Raw genomic sequence first — 20,937 nt, forward strand, 5'->3', positions numbered from 1 at the left:
CCAATATTAATCCCTCAACAAACACCACTTTAAAAAAAAACAGATTATCCAGTCATTATCGCATTGCTGTTTGTGGGACTTTGAAAAGTCCAAGTTTTTGCAGTGATTTAGGCCTCTGTCACTAAGGATTGCCTTGTGCAAATTGGCTGCCATGTTTGCTACATTACAACAGTGACTACACTTCAAAAGTACTTCATTTGCTTTAAAGTGTTTAGGGACGACTTATGGTCTTGAAAGGCGTTATATAAATGCAAGTCTTTCTTGTACTATTCATCGTGCAGGCCAATTTCACCATGCAAGAGGGTAGAAAATCATGGTAATCTTTGCCACTCCCTATAACGACCTTCCTTGGGGTGATTTTTGTAATAAATACTTGTACTGCCATATTGCTTTAAACCATGTCAAATGTGACTCAAAATAATTTTAAATGAGAAGGGGGGGAGAAACACTTTAGTGTATGTGAGGGAAGATCACAAGTACTGGCGACGTTTCTGGATTAATACAAATTCAGAGGTAGAGTCCATCAACATTTAACTGGAGGGGAAGCAACAATTTATACAAATCAGAATTGTAAAAACCCAAGGGGTAAATTTTCTTAAGTTTTGGATCTACTGAGCTTGTAATTATTATAGTCACTTCAGCTCCCGTTTGTATTTGCTGATAGACCAGGTTTAGGTTGAACGAGGGTGCACTGCAGCTAAACAAACAAGGTGAGAAGACCAGCTGGCTCTTATCAGGAATTCAGCACAATCAAAATGAATGGTGAGAAGTTCCAGTCTTGCGACAAACCACATTGAACTGTAGGTCACAAGATAGATATGAATGAAGGACTGACAGTTCCCCCCATCACCCCACTATTTCTTAATTAATTACAGGGTCTTTCTCTCTATTACCCTACCCAAGTTGATCACTTTGTGAGTGAATAACTTATTGGCAGCAGTCCCAAATTTGTCTTTCAGCTGTTTGAACCTGTGCACTTTGTCCTATGATTTAACTTGAAGTAATGTTTTGAATTTACCTTTTTTCTATATTGTCCACTATCTTGGAGACCCCTACAGATCTCCTTCTGGTCACTTTAGAGGTTGAAAAGTCCAAGTTTTTGCAGTGATTTAGGCCTCTGTCACTAAGGATTGCCTTGTGACTCTTCTCTGCATTGTCCCTAGGGATTTTGTTAGCTGGTGCTATTTTTTTTTTGCTCCTATAAATGGAGTAGTTCTTAAATGGACTGGTTCTGAATTTTCAGGTTTGGCAGAAATTCAAATCAGGCCAGATTCGGGTGCCAAATGGACAGTGCAGCCTGAGCACGCACCTGAAGGCATCGGCGAGAGGCCCCAAGCCAAATTCAACATCGGGCCACTTTTGACTGAAACAAGTGAGGTGTGGACGCCAGTCCCTATGCAGCTCGCTGGTCGGGGCTTTAAGAATTCCACCCGGCTGTGACACTGATTGAGGACCACACAGGAAAAGCTCAGTGGTAGATATGAGCTATGGTGAATTTCCAGTGGGATCATTCCAGCACAATACCCAGTGTGAAGCTGCATGTATTGTGATGGTTGGGTATCATGCGGTTAGAGCCTGTAATGCGTTCTCTGGGTTTAAATGTATATAGAAATTGTTTGAGCGTTATTCTCGGAGGGTCTATGATATATCTGCTCCACTGTGGTGTAAAGCACAGGCCTGCCAACTCTGCTTCATTTGGTGGGAACTTCACACAGGAGATAGCTGTCTGTGGTTTCTGTAGTGTTAATAGTGTGAGAAAGCAAACCCAACAGCCAGGGAAAAGAGAGGAAAGTACATAAAAAGGGAGAGGGAGAACAGAAGAGAAGGACGAGGAAAGGGTAAAATAAGGGAGATGAATAATAATACTCGAGCGCCACTTGGCTGTCTGCGGCAGCCCAGGTGATGCATGCAGATTGACCCTTTTTAGTGCGAGTGGATGCCTCGAGTATGTGGCTCATGGCTTAATCTCCTAACTAGGATTTGCCAATGTCACCAGCTCTGATTAAACAGCCTTGTAACACACTCATAGCCACACTGTATTCTCCGTATAATGGGATATACCTTTGCATGGGGGTGGAGAATTTCCTGAGGTTTCCGAAAGCTGCCCTAAAACTCTGCTGCCTAGGTGTTTGGAGAGAGCCGGGATTATAGCATTGTGTGGCGTTACAGCATCATTACAATCATTCCAAGTGCTAAAAGGGGTAAGGAGTACCATTACAACTAAGATCAATTTTTCAATATTTAATTTGAAAATAATTAATTCAGTAAATGAATTAAGCATTGAGAGGAAATTCTGTAATTAAAATTATTATTTCTAGGGGCCTTGGTTCCAACTTTGAGTGCTGAGAGTTGCCATGGCAATGGAGCACACAGTGATCCGAGTGTGTACATTACTGGCATTCCTCGCCATGGGTTTAATGTCCCCTGACTTTTGGGGGTTTGGAAGAAAAATAACAGAGCTTCAGATTTTTCGAGAGTGTTGGTGGATGATTTATGAAGAATTTTAATTTCTTACTGTTCCTCAGCGGAGGTCATGGGCTGTGAATGAGCGGACCTTTCGGTACAAAGGGATGAAGGAAATGTAAGAGGGCGCAGCTGTTCTTTCGGCTCAAGTCTAGTGTTTTTGCTCCCACATCCCTACGAATGACAAACTTGTGAGCGTGCCTGAGGTTTTCTTGTGTGTGCCATTTATCTTGTCTAAGCCACAGGAAGCAGGACTCCCTGATAAGTGTTTTTCCCCTCAGCTGGCTGCAGCATGTTGTTTCCAGGGTCGTGTCAGAGAGCTGGCATCTGGGACATTTCATTGCAAAAAAAAACCTGCAGCGCAACTTGACATTTGATTCGAATGAGAAAGGCTAGTTATGGAAAAGAACATTGAATCGTGAAACTTATTGTGCTCGAGTATAGCATTCCTCCAGTGCAGATTGGTACCTGTTACTGTTTTATTTTGTTCTTTTAAAAAACCACTGGGCATATTTTGCTCTCGGTGTAAAATTAAACAAAAACTCTTTTTTTTCAACTTTTCACCAAGGGCAAAATATACCCCCAACTCCTTTGTTTTCCGTTGAAGTCAATAAGATTGATAGAAGTTTTATAAATCATTCGGCCCATACATTGCACATTGAAACAGCCCTTCATCAGTCCCTGCACTCAAAATTGGTTATTACTACATTACAACAGCAACTACACTTCAAAAGTAATTCATTGGTTTTGAAGTGCTTTGGGATGTCCTGAGGTCATGAAAGGCACGATGTAAATTTAAGTTCTTTGTTCTTTCTTTACAAGCTTGTGCAGTCAGGTTATTGCGGTTGTCACAACATATGTTTTATTCATACTGGTATCCCTTCCAACCTTCTCCATTTTTCTCCGCCTTGCCCCTTGCTGAAGCTGCCATTCTTTATGCGTGAGCTTAGATGACCATGAGATGTGCAAACATGTGGCGGGCATCATAGCCCAGGCTGATCCGTGGCCTAAAGTTCGCTTTCCAGCAAGGGCCACCGCGTAGTAGTCAGGAGCAGGAATGCTGTTGTTTTATTTTTCTTCTGTCCTTAGCACAGCGGCACTGAGGTCAATTTCAGCATTCCCACCAGCACTCGAACTGAGATCACCAAACTCGGCACAGACTGCATGATCAAACCTGGAAACGTCCTGACCCATATAGCTTCAGTGGGTGAACGCACTGCACAGCCAACTTCCAATTTTCAATAGTTCCCGGTAGTGGCCAGGATAATGTCACTGTCCATTTTCAAATATGGGAATGTGCGATATCCGGAAAATCGCAATGCGCGTTCAGTAAACAACGAGGTATTTATGATGAATTTGATCCAATTCATCACTATGTGCCTGTGTGGTGTGGCTTGATCCCCAATTCTTGAGAGTTAACTGGTCTCAGCCAAGTTAGTAATGAAAGAAACATAGAAAAAATATAGAAAAATAGGAGCAAGAGTAGTCCATTCGGCCCTTTGGGCCTGCTCCGCCATTCAAAATGATCATGGCTGATCGTCTTACTCAGTACCCTGTTCCCGCTTTTTCCCCATATCCCTTGATCCCTTTAGCATTAAGAAATATATCTATCTCCTTCTTGAATACATCTGATGACTTGGCCTCCACTGTGGTAGAGAATTCCACAGGTTCACCACCCTCTGAGTGAAGAAATTTCTCCTCATCTCGGTTCTAAATGGCATTCCCCGTATCCTGAGACTGTGACCCCTGATTCTGGACTCCCCAGCCATCGGGAACATCCTCCCTGCATCTAGTCTGTCTAGTCCTGTTAGAATTTTATATGTTTCGATGAGGTCACCTCTCATTCTTCTAAACTATAGTGAATATCAGCCTAGTCGACCCAATCTCTCCTCAAACGTCAGTCCTGCCATCCCAGGAATCAGTTCGTTGCACTCCCTCCATGGCAAGGACATCCTTCCTCAGATAAGGAGACCAAAACTGCACACAATACTCCAGATGTGGTCTCACCAAGACCCTGTATAACTGCAGTAAGACATCCCTGCTGCTGTACTCAAATCCTCTTGCAATGAAGGCCAACATACCATTCGCCTTCCTAACTGCTTGCTGCACCTGAATGCTCGCTTTCAGCGACTGGTGTGCAAGGACACCCAGGTCTCGTTGCACCTCCCCTTTTCCCAATCTATCACCATTCAGATAATCTGCCTTTCTGTTTTTACAACCAAAGTGGATAACCTCACATTTATCCACGTTATACTGCATCTGCCATGTTCTTGCCCACTCACCCAACTTGTCTAAATCACATTGGAGCCTCTTTGCATCCTCCTCACAGCTCGCATTCCACCCCAGCTTTGTGTCGTCTGCAAACTTAGAAATGTTACATTCAGTTCCCTCATCCAAATCATTGATATATATTGTGAATAGCTGGGGCCCAAGCACCGATCCCTGCGGTACCCCACTAGTCACTGCCTGCCACCCGGAAAAAGTCCCGCTTATTCCTACTCTCTGTTTCCTGTCTGTCAACCAATTCTCAATCCATGCCAGTATATTCCTCCCAATCCCATGTGCTTTAATTTTGCACACTAACCTCTTGTGTGGGACCTTATCAAAAGCCTTCTGAAAATCCAAATACACCACATCCACTGGTTCTCCCCTATCTATTCTACTAGTTACATCCTCAAAAAACTCCAGTAGATTTGTTAAGCCCTTTCATAAACCCATGCTGACTTTGTCCAATCCGGTTAATGCCCTCCAAGTGTTCTGTTATCAAGAAAGACTTTCATTTATATAACGCCTTTCAAAACCTCAGGATGTCCCAAAGCGCTTCACAGCCAATGAAGTACTTTTTTTGAAGTGCAGTTACTGTTGTAATGAAGGAAACGCGGCAGCCAATTTGCGCGCAGCAAGCTCCCACAAACAGCAGCGAGATAATGACCAGATAATCTGTTTCAGTGATGTTGGTTAAGGGATAAATATTGGCCAGGACCCTGGGGGTATCCTCTGCTTTTCTTTGAATAGTGTCATGGCATGTTTTGCATCCACCTGAGAAAGCAGACATCTGAATTTAACGTCTCATCCGAAAGACAGCTCCACCAGTGCAGCTCTCCCTCAGTACTGCACTGGGAGTGTCAGCCTAGATTTTGTGCTCTACAATTAGCCCTTTCATTATTGAAGAGGAAAAATCCCAATCCAGATCAATATAAATGCTGAGAGATTATTTCCCCTGCTGGAGAGTCTAGGACTAGGTGACATTTTTTTTTATTCGTTCATGGGATGTGGGCATCGCTGGCGAGGCCGGCAATTATTGCCCATCCCTAATTGCCCTTGAGAAGGTGGTGGTGAGCCACCTTCTTGAACCGCTGCAGTCCGTGTGGTGACGGTTCTCCCACTGTGCTGTTAGGAAGGGAGTTCCAGGATTTTGACCCAGCGACGATGAAGGAACGGCGATATATTTCCAAGTCGGGATGGTGTGTGACTTGGAGGGGAACGTGCAGGTGGTGTTGTTCCCATTTGCCTGCTACTCTTGTCCTTCTGGGTGGTAGAGGTCGCGGGTTTGGGAGGTGCTGTCGAAGAAGCCTTGGTGAGTTGCTGCAGTACATCCTGTAGATGGTGCACACTGTAGCCACTGTGCGCCGGTGGTGAAGGGCGTGAATGTTTAGGGTGGTGGATGGGGTGCTAATCAAGCGGGCTGCTTTATCTTGGATGATGTCGAGCTTCTTGAGTGTTGTTGGAGCTGCACTCATCCAAGCAAGTGGAGAGTATTCCATCACACTCCTGACTTGTGCCTTGTAGATGGTGGAAAGGCTTTGGGGAGTCAGGAGGTGAGTCACTCGCTGCAGAATACCCAGCCTCTGACGTGCTCTCGTAGCCACAGTATTTATGTGGCTGGTCCAGTTAAGTTTCTGGTCAATGGTGACCCCCAGGATATTGATGGTGGGGGATTCGGCGATGGTAATGCCGTTGAATGTCAAGGGGAGGTGGTTAGACTCTCTCTTGTTGGAGATGGTCATTGCCTGGCACTTATCTGGAGCGAATGTTACTTGCCACTTATGAGCCCAAGCCTGGATGTTGTCCAGGTCTTGCTGCATGCGAGCTCGGACTGTTTCATTATTTGAGGGGTTGTGACTGGAACTGAACACTGTGCAATCATCAGCGAACATCCCCATTTCTGACCTTATGATGGAGGGAAGGCCATTTGATGAAGCAGCTGAAGATGGTTGGGCCTAGGACACTGCCCTGATGAACTCCTGCAGCAATGCCCAGGGGCTGAGATGATTGGCCTCCAGCAACCACTACCATCTTCCTTTGTGTTAGGTATGACTCCAGCCACTGGAGAGTTTTCCCCCTGATTCCCATTGACTTCAATTTTACTAGGGCTCCTTGGTGCCACACTTGGTCAAATGCTGCCTTGATGTCAAGGGCAGTCACTCTCACCTCACTTCTGGAATTCAGCTCTTTTGTCCGTGTTTGGACCAAGGTTGTAATGAGGTCTGGAGCCGAGTGGTCCTGGCGGAACCCAAACTGAACATCAGTGAGCAGGTTATTTGATAGCACTGTCGACGACACCTTCCATCACTTTGTTGATGATTGAGAGTAGACTGATGGGGCGGTAATTGGCTGGATTGGATTTGTCCTGCTTTTTGTGGACAGGACATACCTGGGCAATTTTCCACATTGTCGGGTAGATGCCAGTGTTGTAGCTGTACTTGAACAGCTTGGCTAGAGCCGCAGCTAGTTCTGGAGCACAACACTTCATAGTCGCAGGATAAGGGGTCGGCCATTTAAGACTGAGATGAGGAGAAATTTCTTCACTCAGAGGGTTGTGAATCTTTGGAATTCTCTACCCCGAGGGCTGTCGATGCTGAGTCATTGAGTATATTCAAGGCTGAGATGGATAGATTTTTGGACTCTTCGGGGAATCAAGGGATATGGGGATTGGGCGAGAAAGTGGAGTTGAGGTCTAAGATCAGCCATGATCTTATTGAATGACGGAGCAGTCTCAAGGGGCCGTATGGCCTACTCCTGCTCCCATTTCTTATGTTCTTATATCTAATAACGTGCTGAAAAGTGCGTGCACGTTGGGTGAGAACAGATTTGGGCCGCCCTGATGGCTCCTGTGGTCAGATTTGGGCCGCCCTGATGGCTCCTGTGGTCAGATTTGGGCCGCCCTGATGGCTCCTGTGGTCAGATTTGGGCCGCCCTGATGGCTCCTGTGGTCAGATTTGGGCCGCCCTGATGGCTCCTGTGGTCAGATTTGGGCCGCCCTGATGGCTCCTGTGGTCAGATTTCCTGCTGACATTGAATGTCTCGGGCCGGTATGTGAATAATGGCCACTTGGGTGAAGTGCTGGAAGGTACTCAACAAGCAGACAATGCCTTCAGGAAAGGAGGGGGGAAACAATTGGCATGGGGGGAAAAAATAAAATCGCTGACCTGATAAGTTTCTGGCACCGTGTGAAGACTGGGTCCCTCGTCAAAGTGAACGAGCAAAATGGGAGGAGTTCTAATACGAACATACGAGCAATGATGGACAAGAAAAGACCCTCGGGCCCATTCAGCCTTTCTCACACAACTCGCGATACCATGTGCATCGCAATATATACGCTCCCCACCCCACCCGAAACCATGTGATATGTGATATTCCTGGGAGAAGCGAAAAACCAGATTAAAAACCCAGGCCAATTTGGGGGGGAAAATCTGTGAAATTCCTTTGGCAATTGAAACTAATCCGGGAGATCACTCTGACGCTGAATTCTATGCACCTACCTTCTGTACGAGGTGATCTCCGCCCCAGCCAGAAACAGGTTCAGCTCTCGCTTGAAGAGATTCAGCGAATCGGCGTCCACTGCAGGAGCCAGCAGCCTGTTCCCAAGGCCCAGCTTTACATCTTTTAACAGCCGGATACAGTGCAAGTCTGAGATCAGGTTGCCTGGCCCTTTGCATGGGGTGGCATATGCCCATCAGGTGACGAAAGAAAGCAGAGAAAGTAAAATACTTTTTCTTTTAAATGTGTGAACTAAGAGTTTGTAGTAGCTGGATTTGTTTAAGGATCCTTCTTGGCTTGAATTTGAGCAAAGTCAGCTGACACAAAAATAAAACCGCAAGTTAACAGTGGCGACTGGTGATTTTCCCACCCTCATAACAGTGTGCAGTAAAGGTTTGTTGTCTTGAACTATCACCATTCCCATATTACAACAGTGACCACACCTCAAAAGTACTTAAATTGCTGCAAAGCTTTCCTGAGGTCACAAAAGGCCCTATATAAATGCAAGTTCATTCTTTTTCATGCCACTTGATCGAGGGATGATCTGTGCTGTGACTGTCAGTGATTTTTAAAAAAATGTTAATTCTCCTGGCAAATTCTATTAAGATTTGACAGTGTCCTGAAATGTGCCTTAGAAATTGAACAGTGTTAGTATTTTTAAAATTGTCTGTAATTAACAATGGTTTTAAAAGGTGATGAAATGTATATTTACAGAATGATATACCCGGGCATGAGTTGTTTAGAAATTTATGGATACGTAGGAGTTAGGATTCAGATGATCCATATATAAAATAATGGATACCTGGGGTGAATTACAGGCTGTAATCTGATCGAGGGGATTCAGGTGGTTTACATATAGAAATACAGATACCCGGGAGTGAGTTACAGGCTGGAATCTAATCAAGGGGTTCAGGTGGTTCATATATAGAATTACAGATACCCGGGAGTGAGTTACAGGCTGGAATCTAATCGAGGGGATTCAGAAGGTTTATATATAGAATAATGGATACCTCAGTAGAATTTAATCGAGGGGTTCAGGCGGCATATATAGAATATGAAATGGATACTCAGGATCGAGTTGCAGTCTGGAATCTAATCAAGGGGTTCAGTTGCCATGTATTTAGAATATAATGGATACCTGGAAGTAGGGTATGAGTTGGGATCCAATAGAATGGCTAAGGTGGATTATATATAGAATAGTTACAGGCTGGAATTTAATCAAGGGGTTCAGGTGGTTATATATACCTGCACAGTAGAATAGAATGGATACCCAAAATCAAGTTACAAGCTGGAATCTAATTGAGAGGTTTAAATGGATTATATATAGGATAATGCACAGTGTGAAGCATGTTACAAGTCTGTAATGCATTGGCAGGTTAGATGACACCAGAAACTGCAATCGCATAATCCTAGCCTATTGATGCATTACTGCCTGGTAACGTACTCCAGATTGTCTTCATAATCAGTAGAACACATGCTTTTTTTCCCCCATTTTTGTTCCTTATGTCAGCATAAATGTCATGGTGGTTAGTGACCAAGAGACAAATCCTGCTTGTGCATATGTTATTGTACCAGAGGTGGTATCATTGAGGGGAATCCCATAGCTTCTGTATATTATTATGCAGAGAATAATGGAGTGTGTTACAAGTCCTTAATTTAATCAAGAGGCTAAAACAATTCACAAACACAGCTTCTGTCTCACAATTTAAGCTGCCTTTTGAGCCCTTTGATTAGATAGTAGACTTGTAATCACTCCTTGCTGTCTCTTCTGTATGTTAACCATCAGAAACACGCGATTGAATTACAGCCTTGTAACCCTTGTTATCTATTCTACATTGCTTCATGGATCACTGCCTACTTCATGTCCGTATTTTGTCCATAACCACCAATCCTTCTCAGGATGATTGGTTCTGTGTAGTGGTGAATGAACGGTATTAGTAACTTTTAGCACACTAAGGAAACAGTTTGACAGCACTATTATGGAATAATGATTATGTGCTGGTTTCTTTGAGCTGTCCAACACACATCTTTGCACCTATTTGTAATTGGTGTTCCAATGGCAGTGTGTAAATGTGCTGGATCATTGTGTCCCACAGTGGTAAGACAAATCCACCCAAATGATCATCTACTTGTTCTCAAGAGGACTGTCTCAAGAGGCATCAAAACAAAAATGAGGCACTTCTTGTGTGGGTAATGTTCTCTCAGCACTGCCCTATCAGGCACTCCCAGACCAGTTTCAGCATAGATTATACACAGGATAAAGCTGCCTCTAAACTCCCACACCAAGCACTCCAGGACAGAAACAACATAAGGTTAGATGCAGAATAAAGCCCCTCCCTGCTGTCCTATCAAACACTTTCACATACGACAGAGTAAAACTTCCTCCACCTTGCCTCATTGAGCACTTACATGCATGTATTTGGTGAAATAGACCAGCCCTGAACAGGATTCTACAGCTCATTAGCTGTCAGCTGTGGCTCAGTGGTAGCACTCTCGCCTCTGAGTCGGAAGGTTGTGGGATCAAGTCCCATTCCGAAGACTTGAGCGCATAATCCAGGCTGCCACTTCAGTGCAGTACTGAGGGAGTGCTGCACCGTCGGAGGTACTGTCTTTAGGATGAGAAATGTAGAGGTCCCAAAGTGCTTTTGAAGTGTAGTTGCTATTGTAATATAGGAAACACGGCAGCCAATTTGTGCACAGCAAGGTCCCACAAACAGCATTGTGACCAGATAATATGATTTAGTGATGTTGATTGAGGGATAAATATTGGCTAGGACATGGGGAGACCTCCTCTGCTGTTCAAAATAGTGTCTGCCCTCTTGGGTGCACGTGAAAGATCCCGTGGCAATATTTCGAAGAAGAGCAGGTGTCTTGGCCGATATTTATCACTCAACCAACATCACTAAACAGATTATCTTGTCATTATCACATTGCTGTTTGTGAGACCTTGCTGTGCACAAATTGGTTGCTGTTTCCTACGTCACAATAGTGACGACACTTCAAAAAGTAGTTCATTGGCTGTAAAGCGCTTTGGGACCTCCTGAGGTTGTGAAAGGTGCTATATAAATGCAATTCTTTCTTTCTTTTACCTGGAAAGAAAGTGAGTCCACAGAGTTCTGCCTTCAACTGAGTGTTACAAATTCAAATACTGCCTTCTCTTGTCACCTGCTTTTCACTGTCACGCACATTCCTTAAGTCAGCCAGCTCACTGCTGTCTGGTTGCTCTGGGACGGCACAGTCTCCAAGCTCTAAAACTCCTGTCACTAAAATAACACCCAGGTCTCATTAATTACTGCCAAGATGGCAAGCTTCCCTCTTGTGTCTTTAATATGGTGCACGTTATTCATTAACGCCTAAACTAATCTGAACTTTTATTGCTTAAAAAGCCTGGCTCACTTATTAATCGTATTACAACTCCAAGCTGACCATCAGCCACTCTAAATTTACGACAGAGGCTCCTTCCGGTTGTGAGGTAATGGACAGACTTGCGACAACATCCATCTATATCTCCGATGTAACAAGTGCTGAATCAGCCACTTCCAGCAGTAAGGGTTACTGTCATGCAAAAATAAATTCTTGCCAAGGCAAGGCAACATTTAGCTAATTTTGGCATTGCTAGCCCTGCTTTCTTTCCCAATTTATAAGTTCTCAACTGCTAAAAATTCTTTTTCCTGTCAGTGTGTCTGTCTCTGTGTCTGTAACAGCTGTATTATCTCCCCAGGTGCGTGACATTTGGAGACAGTTAAACCGTTAACAATCCATGCCACTCTTTGTAAAAATGGCTTTTTTAACAGAAAGAAAGTAGATAGACTGTATATTTTTTGTTTCTTAGTGAAGTGCAGTGTATATTTTCTACATTTCTCACTGGGTGCAGTGTGTATTTTCTACATTTCTCACTGGGGTGCGGTGTATATTTTCCTGAGGAGAGAAGAGGAGAAATTTTTTTACGCAGCGAGTTGTTGTGATTTGGAATGCACTGCCTGAAAGGGTGGTGGAAGCAAGTTCAACAGTAACTTTCAAAAGGGAATTAGATAAATACCTGAAAAGGAAAAAATTTGCAGGACTATGGGGGAAGAGCAGGAGGAGTGGGACCAATTGGATAGCTCTTTCAAAGAGCCGGCACGATGGGCCGAATGGCCTCCTTCTGTGCTGTAAGATTCTATGGTTGCTTTCCTTTTTTGATAAAAAGTTGTCTGTGCCCTTGGCAAAGAACATAGAATAGACTGTCCTCAAATGTTAAAATGTTCAGCTCCTGAATGCCGGGGTAACCGATTGAAGCAATGCTACAGAACCTGCTCAAGGGGCCACGAGCTGTCTGCCACTGGGAGCTCCGTTGCACTGGTTCGGGCGCAGTACAGTCTGTCCGTGTTCTCGCGGTCCTTAGTTGAGTTATTTTTGCATTGGTGCTGTAAGTAAAAATAACAACACTGAGAAATAAAGCTCATTGCTCTGCACCCAGCAACAGCATAACGCCACTTACATTACCCCTCAAAACCGAGTGCCCTTCTGCGCACTCATGAACCATGGAATGCAGGTTGCTTAACTGATCTGAGAAACCTCAAAATCATGCACATTTGAACAAATAGCTCAATCAGGTTTTACAATTTGGAACTTTTTTTTGAAAAATAAGTGTTATCAAATTCCTATTTTCACTAATATGATAGCACTAATATAATGCATCAGAGCATGCTTTGTTGCAGCACTTCTTAGTGTGAAAATGATGCTTTTGTCGGCCAGGGAAATCGTGTTGACTGAAATTGTGCTAATTAACTTTCACTTTGCATGTTTAAGCGGGACCGTTAAAAAAAAAAAAAAAAAATTGGAAGTGCGGAATAATTTCACTCGCCACTGAGAAATGGCAATTTTAACTTTTAATAAATGTACCGTGTGCATTTGCAATTAATTCAGCTACAGTAGCAGTTCAGAGCTGATGTAGAATTTGTTAATGAAAGCAGATGGGAAAGTGATAGCTTCGCACTGTGGCAAAAGTATAAATATACTGTCATGTATGTGTCTCTTTTTTTTATATGATGTGTGTGTGTGTCCTGTTCTAGTTGAGTGATGTTAGCTTTGGGAAATGGAACACTGTTTGAGACGGTGTAGACCCCTGCCAACAACACATTTTTCTTTGTTGCACTAATGTTGCTCATTTGTTTAAAACAGGCACATTGGAAATAAAGCTTAGCTGTTCAGCCTCATGCTTGGCTGTCAGTCCTCTGTTCCAGTACAGAGGCTGTGTGTTCAAACGCCATATTACACTCTTACACTGTGATCAATCTGAGGGAGACAGTACTGTGGAGAGACTGGAGAAGCTGGGATTGTTCTCTTTAAAGCAGAGAAGGTTATGGGGAGATTAAATACAGGTGTTCAAAATCATGATGGGTTTTGATAGTGTAAATAAGGACAAACTGTTTCCACTGGTAACTAGAGGGGACACATTTACGGTAATTGGCACAAGAAACAGAGGTGAGATGAGGAGAAATTGTTTTTACGCAGCGAGTTGTTATGATCTGGAATGCACTGCCTGAAAGGGTGGTGGAAGCAGATTCAATAGTAACTTTCAAAAGGGAATTGCATATATACTTGAAAAGCAATAATCTGCAGACATTTGGGAAAAGAGCAGGGGAGTGGGACGAATTGATAGCTCTTTCAAAGATCCGGCACAGGCACGATGGGCTGAATGGCCTCCTGTGCTTTATGATTTCATGAATTCTGGTGAGGGCATATCTTATTGTCCTCCTGCAGCATCTGTGTAACAGGATTCTAACACCTCATTTACCAAGGAAACCTGCCGTCCTTACCCGGTCTGGCCTATATGTGACTCCAGACCCACAGCAATGTGGTTGATTCTTAATTGCCCTCTGAAATGGCCTAGCAAGCCACTCAGTTGTAAAATCTCGCTAAAAAAAGTCACAATAAGAATAAAACCGGACGGACCACCCGGCATCGGACCACTAGGCACTGGACACGACAAAGGCAAACCAAGCCCAGTCGACCCTGCAAAGTCCTCCTCACTAACATCTGGGGGCTTGTGCTAAAATTGGGAGAGCTGTCCCACAGACTAGTCAAGCAACAGCCTGACATAGCCATACTCACAGAATCACACCTTCCAGCCAACGTCCTGGACTCTTCTATCACCATCCCTGGGTATGTCCTGTCCCACCGGCAGGACAGAGCGACCAGAGGTGGCGGTACAGTGATATACAATCAGGAGAGAGTGGCCCTGGGAGTCCTCAACATTGACTCTGGACCCCATGAAATCTCATGGCATCAGGTCAAATACGGGCAAGGAAACCTCCTGATTACCACCAACCGTCCTCCCTCAGCTGATGAATCAATCCTCCTCCATGTTGAGCACCACTTGGAGGAAGCACTGAGGGTAGTAAGGGCACAGAATGTAATCTGGGTGGGGGACTTCAATGTCCATCACCAAGAGTGGCTCGGTAGCACCACTACTGACCGAGCTGGCTGAGTCCTGAAGGACATAGCTGCCAGACTGGGCCTGTGACAGGTGGTGAGCGAACCAACACGAGGGAAAAACTTACTTGACCTCACCAATCTACCTGTCGCAAATGCATCTGTCCATGACAGTATTGGTAGGAGTGACCACCGCATAGTCCTCATGGAGATGAAGTCCCGTCTTTGCACTGAGGATACCATCCAACGTGTTGTGTGGCACTACCACCGTGCTAAATGGGATAGATTCGGAACAGATCTAGCAGCTCAAAGCTGGGCATCCATGAGGCGCTGTGGGCCATCAGCAGCAGCAGAATTGTATTTCAGCACAATCTGTAGCCTCATGGCCCGGCATATTCCTCACTCTACCAATACCAACAAGCCAGGGGATCAACCCTGGTTCAATGAGGAGTGTAGAAGAGCATGCCAGGAGCAGCACCAGGCATACCTAAAAATGAGGTGCCAACCTGGTGAAGCTACAACTCAGGACTGCTTGCATGCTAAACAGCGGAAGCAACATGCTATAGACAGAGCTAAGCGATTCCACAACCAACGGATCAGATCAAAGCTCTGCAGTCCTGCCACATCCAGTTGTGAAAGGTGGTGGACAATTAAACAACTAACGGGAGGAGGAGGCTCTGCAAACATCCCCATCCTCAATAATGGCGGAGTCCAGCACGTGAGTGCAAAAGACAAGGCTGAAGCGTTTGCAACCATCTTCAGCCAGAAGTGCCGAGTGGATGATCCATCTCGGCCTCCTCCCGATAACCCCACCATCACAGAAGCCAGTCTTCAGCCAATTCGATTCACTCCACGTGATATCAAGAAATGGCTGAGTGCACTGGATACAGCAAAGGCTATGGGCCCCGACAACATCCCGGCTGTAGTGCTGAAGACTTGTGCTCCAGAACTAGCTGCGCCTCTAGCCAAGCTGTTCAAGTACAGCTACAACACTGGCATCTACCCGACAATGTGTAAAATTGCCCAGGTATGTCCTGACCACAAAAAGCAGGACAAATCCAATCCGGCCAATTACCGCCCCATCAGACTACTCTCGATCATCAGCAAAGTGATGGAAGGTGTCGTCGACAGTGCTTTCAAGCGGCACTTACTCACCAATAACCTGCCCACCGATGCTCAATTTGGGTTCCACCAGGACCACTCGACTCCAGACCTCATTACAGCCTTGGTCCAAACATGGACAAAAGAGCTGAATTCCAGAGGTGAGGTGAGAATGACTGCCCTTGACATCAAAGCAGCATTTGACCGAGTGTGGCACCAAGGAGCCCGAGTAAAATTGAAGTCAATGTGAATCAGGGGGAAAGCTCTCCAGTGGCTGGAGTCATACCTAGCACAAAGGAAGATGGTAGTGGTTGTTGGAGGCCAATCATCTCACCCCCAGGGCATTGCTGCAGGAGTTCCTCAGGGCAGTGTCCTAGGCCCAATCATTTTCAGCTGCTTCATCAATGACCTTCCCTCCATCATAAGGTCGGAAATGGGGATGTTCGCTGATGATTGCACAGTATTCAGTTCCATTTGCAACCCCTCAAATAATGAAGCAGTCCGAGCTCGCATGCAGCAAGACCTGAACAACATCCAGGCTTGGGCTCATGTCTGGCGCAAATATTACTTGCCATTTAAGTGCCAGGCAATGACCATCTCCAACAAGAGAGAGTCTAACCACCTCCCCTTGACATTCAATGGCATTACCATCGCCGAATCCCCCACCATCAACATCCTGGGGGTCACCATTGACCAGAAACTTAACTGGACCAACCATATAAATACTGTGGCTACAAGAGCAGGTTAGAGGCTGGGTATTCTGCGGCGAGTGACTCACCTCCTGACTCCCCAAAGCCTTTCCACCATCTACAAGGCACAAGTCAGGAGTGTGATGGAATACTCTCCACTTGCTTGGATGAGTGCAGCTCCAACAACACTCAAGAAGCTCGACACAATCCAGGACAAAGCAGCCTGCATGATTGGCACCCCATCCACCACCCTAAACGTTCACTCCCTTCACCACCGGCGCACAGTGGCTGCAGTGTGTACCATCCACAGGATGCACTGCAGCAACTCGCCAAGGCTTCTTCGACAGCACCTCCCAAACCCGCGACCTCTACCACCTCGAAGGACGAGCAGCAGGTACATGGGAACAACACCACCTGCAGGTTCCCCTCCAAGTCACACACCATCCCGACTTGGAAATATATCGCCGTTCCTTCATCGTCGCTGGGTCAAAATCCTGGAACTCCCTTCCTCACAGCACAGTGGGAGAACCGTCACCCCATGGACTGCAGCAGTTCAAGAAGGCGGCTCACCACCACCTTCTCGAGGGCAATTAGGGATGGGCAATAATTGATGGCCTTGCCAGCGACGCCCACATCCCATGAACGAATAAAAAAAAAGTTGCCTCTGATTGCAAGACAGGAGAAAATATATATATAAAAAATCTTGGGGCAGTTGCAATTGTTGATCTCATCATTGTCACCACTGTATCAATGAACATTGCTGTGTTTGCAAACATTGTAAATGGAGACCTTGCCAGATAGATTTTGGCTGCCTATGTCTCATTGAAGGTTGCACAGACGTTGACAGATCCATTGAAATGAATTTTGTTAATGCCCAACATAACTGTACAGTGACAGCGTGAAGCTGAGAGATTTTGGGCTGCATGATATCATCTGCTCGAGCATATGCATCGTATTCAATTAGCCGATCTTGCTGCTAACATTATTAGTCCTTCAGATCTGTAATGTAAATGAGTCATCTACTGACACTTCCAGCTATGTTCCATGTTTGTCAAAGTGTAGCGTGAAAGGTAGTGTTCATTTTACACAACAGTACGATTGCCTTTTACCTAATCCACATCATTCATCACTAGGGTAATTTATCAGAACTCAGTGCAGGGACGCTGAGGATAACATATAGATAGCGGTGAATGGTCCACTTACAATAGTGTTATGCTGTTGATTGAATGATACTAACAGATCTCCCATAGTGTTGCTCACAGTGAGTCAGAGGACAAGCTGTTCATTACCAATAGGGATGTTTTCTGATTAGAATCATAGAAAGGTTACAGCACGGAAGGAGGCCATTCGGCCTGTCGAGTCCGCGCTGGCTCTATGCAAGCGCAATCTAGCTAGTCCCACTCCCCTGCCCTATCCCCGTAGCCCTGTAATTTTTTTCCTTTCAAGTACTTATCCAGTTCCCTTCTGATGGCCATGATTGAATCTGTCTCCACCACCTCCTTGGGCAGTGCAGTCCAGATCCTAACCACTCGCTATGTAAAAAAAAGTTTTTCCTCATGTCACCTTTGGTTCTTTTGCCAATCACTTTAAATTACGCCACTGAGAAATACTTTGAAGCATTTTTCTGCATTAAAGGCGCTATATAAATGCAAATTTTGTCTGATAGCGGGCACTGACCTCTGACCCTCTCCCTATCCAGGGCTCAGCCTCTGCTTGCCCAAGAGTGGAATCCCAGGTTGCATAATTACAATCTCACTTAGCATCTCATGTCGGAATGCCTATTGGAAGTATCTGAAATGTGATTATCTATCTATGATTGTCAAGGGTAACCGTTTCAATGGCTGACTCATTAACATTCAGGAGAGCTCATTAATATACTAATCCCCTCAATGTCCCAATGGTCCCCAGTCTGCCTTCATCTGTCAAGGTGACCGTATGGATGCTGCAACTTACATATTAACCCTTAACAATCCTGAGCTGGGATTCATATTATAGCTTTAACCAAAAATCTCTTCTAGATCATATAATTAATGATCCCTGAACACTGTTGGGCTCACTAAGTAAATGCACTGTGTGGTATGATCCAGGCCACAGAACAGGAAGTTTTCTAAGTTCAATTCCAGGTCAGTGCCGAGTTAGTTGGACTCAGTCAAGGGTGATGTTGGAGACACTATAATTGGCTTCAATGCTCCTGGTTTACGGAGCTAAAACATCAAGGTTCCCTATTCTAATTGGTACCAGATGAGTCCCCGCTGGAAGGTGAGCTTGTGTGTATGTCGAATGCGAATAGGATGGGACTCAGATTCGATACCTGTGTAGATGAATGGGTTCCAACACTTTCTAAGCATATGTGGGAGCATGGATTGGAGAAAGTGACTAGCTTATCCTTATTGACCAAGAAGATCCAAGTTTGATTCCTGGTATATGTTAAATTAGCTTACTTCGGTCGAGACAGTGGTGTGGGTGATATGATTAGCCTCTGAGCTCCTGGGTTAGGGAGAAGAAGTCCTGCCCCTAATTGCTGTCAGGCAACCTCTCTTGGAAGCACACTCTGTTGGACGTCAGGTAGAGATTGGATCAGGCTTGGCTGCATTGCCCCTTCACTCTAGCAGCCTGCTGACGCCCATTGTCCAGCACGTGCATATGAGGTACCAGACGAGTGCCAACACCTGTGGTCCATATCTGAACATGAGTTACTGCCTACAGGAGAGGAGAAAAATTGGGGCTAACAAATAGCAAAACTGAAAATATTGTGTGTTGTCAACGAATCTAGGAGCTGTAATAATAGATAGTAAGTCCAACAGCTCTACATTTGTTCCTATGATTTTTTTTTTGAATAAGCATTATTGTTACCTTTTTAAACAGGTTTGGTAAAAAGAAGGAAGAAAAAGGGAAGGAACAAAAGACTAAACAGAAGAGTGATGTCCTGAACGAGGAAGAGCTGGAGAGAATGAAAGAAGAACGTGACAGGTAGGATATAAGTGCATGGATATGTATAAAAGAATCAAAATGTTGGCCAAGTGCAAGCAATAACTCAGTCTTGGGAGATCTTGTACTGTTCATAAACATTTCCAATATCATCCAAATCACTCAACATAATTACTGTAACTGGATAAAGTTTTAACCAAAATAAAAGATAAGATTTTTTCCTGTTTAAAATTTGGAGGACAGCAAGCCCAGGCCTCATTTAAATGGTCCTTTTAGTAATTAAGTGGAGTGTCATATTTTATCGATACATTGATGTATCGTACGTCAGGCATGATGGTCCTCTAGTGCTCCAAAGCTACCAAGACATCGTAGGGCTTGTTAAGTTTGAAGGTTACAAGCCCAAGTTGTGAAGTTGTTTTCACAGTGAGAAAATCATCACTGTTGATAGTTTGTGTCTGAGTCATGGCATGGCAAATATCACAAGTGAAGGTTGGAGCAGACTTGTCTTCTTGGTTCTGAAACTGATCCGATTAAGGAAAACGTGAAGTAAGTCATACATTCACAGCTTGGATATTTTTAAGGAGTAACTCCACGAGTTAACATATGGAACAGATTGCCATCTACAGCAGTGATGGTGGACTCAATTGACACATTCAAGACTGACTTGGATTTATATCACGCCTTTCATGTCCTCAGGAAGTCCCAAAGCGCTTCACAGCCAGTGAAGTATTTTTGAAGTGCAGTCACTGTTATGTAGGCAAATGTGGCACCCAATTTATACATTCATGGTTCCACAAACAGCAATGGGGTCAATGAAATGATAATCTGTTTTGGTTGAGGGATAGAGATGGTCAGATTAGTACATTCTTCCACATCCCGTTGAATCGGTATGTGTCACGAAGAGGTAGGGAAAAAATGGTTTGAGCAAGTCCTGTACAAGTATCCAAACAACAAAGTGAGTATCTATTCCTTGTTTTAACCATTTTGTACTGCATTCGAAGTTATAGCCATAAGAGAATGGGATTGAACAAGTTCACATCAACAGAAATTGTTGACCATTTTTTCTGGGGAATTTTTATCCTCATGAAGAAATGGGCTTTTGATACAGTTGGAATTTTTAAAACACTTTGATCAGTGAGTGCTAATACTATGTGAACCTGCTCAGTTAGGTTATTGAGCCCAACAATATCAGGGTGCAGATTAATGAGTTCCATAGCCCAGGGGCTATGTGGCCGGGTCCTGCTCCGACTTCTTATGTTCTTTAGATTTGTGGTTGGGATCAGATCAGCCATGATCTTATTGAATGGCGGAGCAGGCTCGAGGGGCCGATTGGCCTACTCCTGCTCCAATTTCTTATGTTCTTATGTTCTTATGACTCAATTACTGAAGTATCTTGGGATAATTTTTATCCACTAGTGGCAGTTTAGCTCCCTCACTCTGTCGAGCTCAGTCGCTCTTCCTAGCCAGTTTCCCAGATGATATAGTCACCACTCACTATTCAAAAGAAAAAATATGAAGTAGAGATCAACCGAAACACGGGGGATAAAAGGATGCCAGTCAGGGATTCATCCAGTGACTT

At 44.5% G+C, this 20,937-nt stretch overlaps 1 protein-coding gene across 3 annotated transcripts in view; it reads left to right on the forward strand.

Moving 5' to 3' along the window:
* LOC137323945 (partitioning defective 3 homolog B-like) overlaps positions 1 to 20,937 on the forward strand; it is a 750,054-nt gene that overhangs the window by 484,644 nt on the left and 244,473 nt on the right. For all 3 annotated transcript variants that reach the window (XM_067988088.1, XM_067988089.1, XM_067988092.1), the window contains one exon: positions 19,296 to 19,400. In XM_067988088.1, coding sequence (XP_067844189.1) covers positions 19,296 to 19,400 — 105 coding nt within the window. The remainder of the gene's footprint in view (positions 1 to 19,295; positions 19,401 to 20,937) is intronic.

This window comes from Heptranchias perlo, chromosome 7 (genome assembly GCF_035084215.1).
Source record: "Heptranchias perlo isolate sHepPer1 chromosome 7, sHepPer1.hap1, whole genome shotgun sequence".
Lineage (NCBI taxonomy): Eukaryota > Metazoa > Chordata > Chondrichthyes > Hexanchiformes > Hexanchidae > Heptranchias > Heptranchias perlo.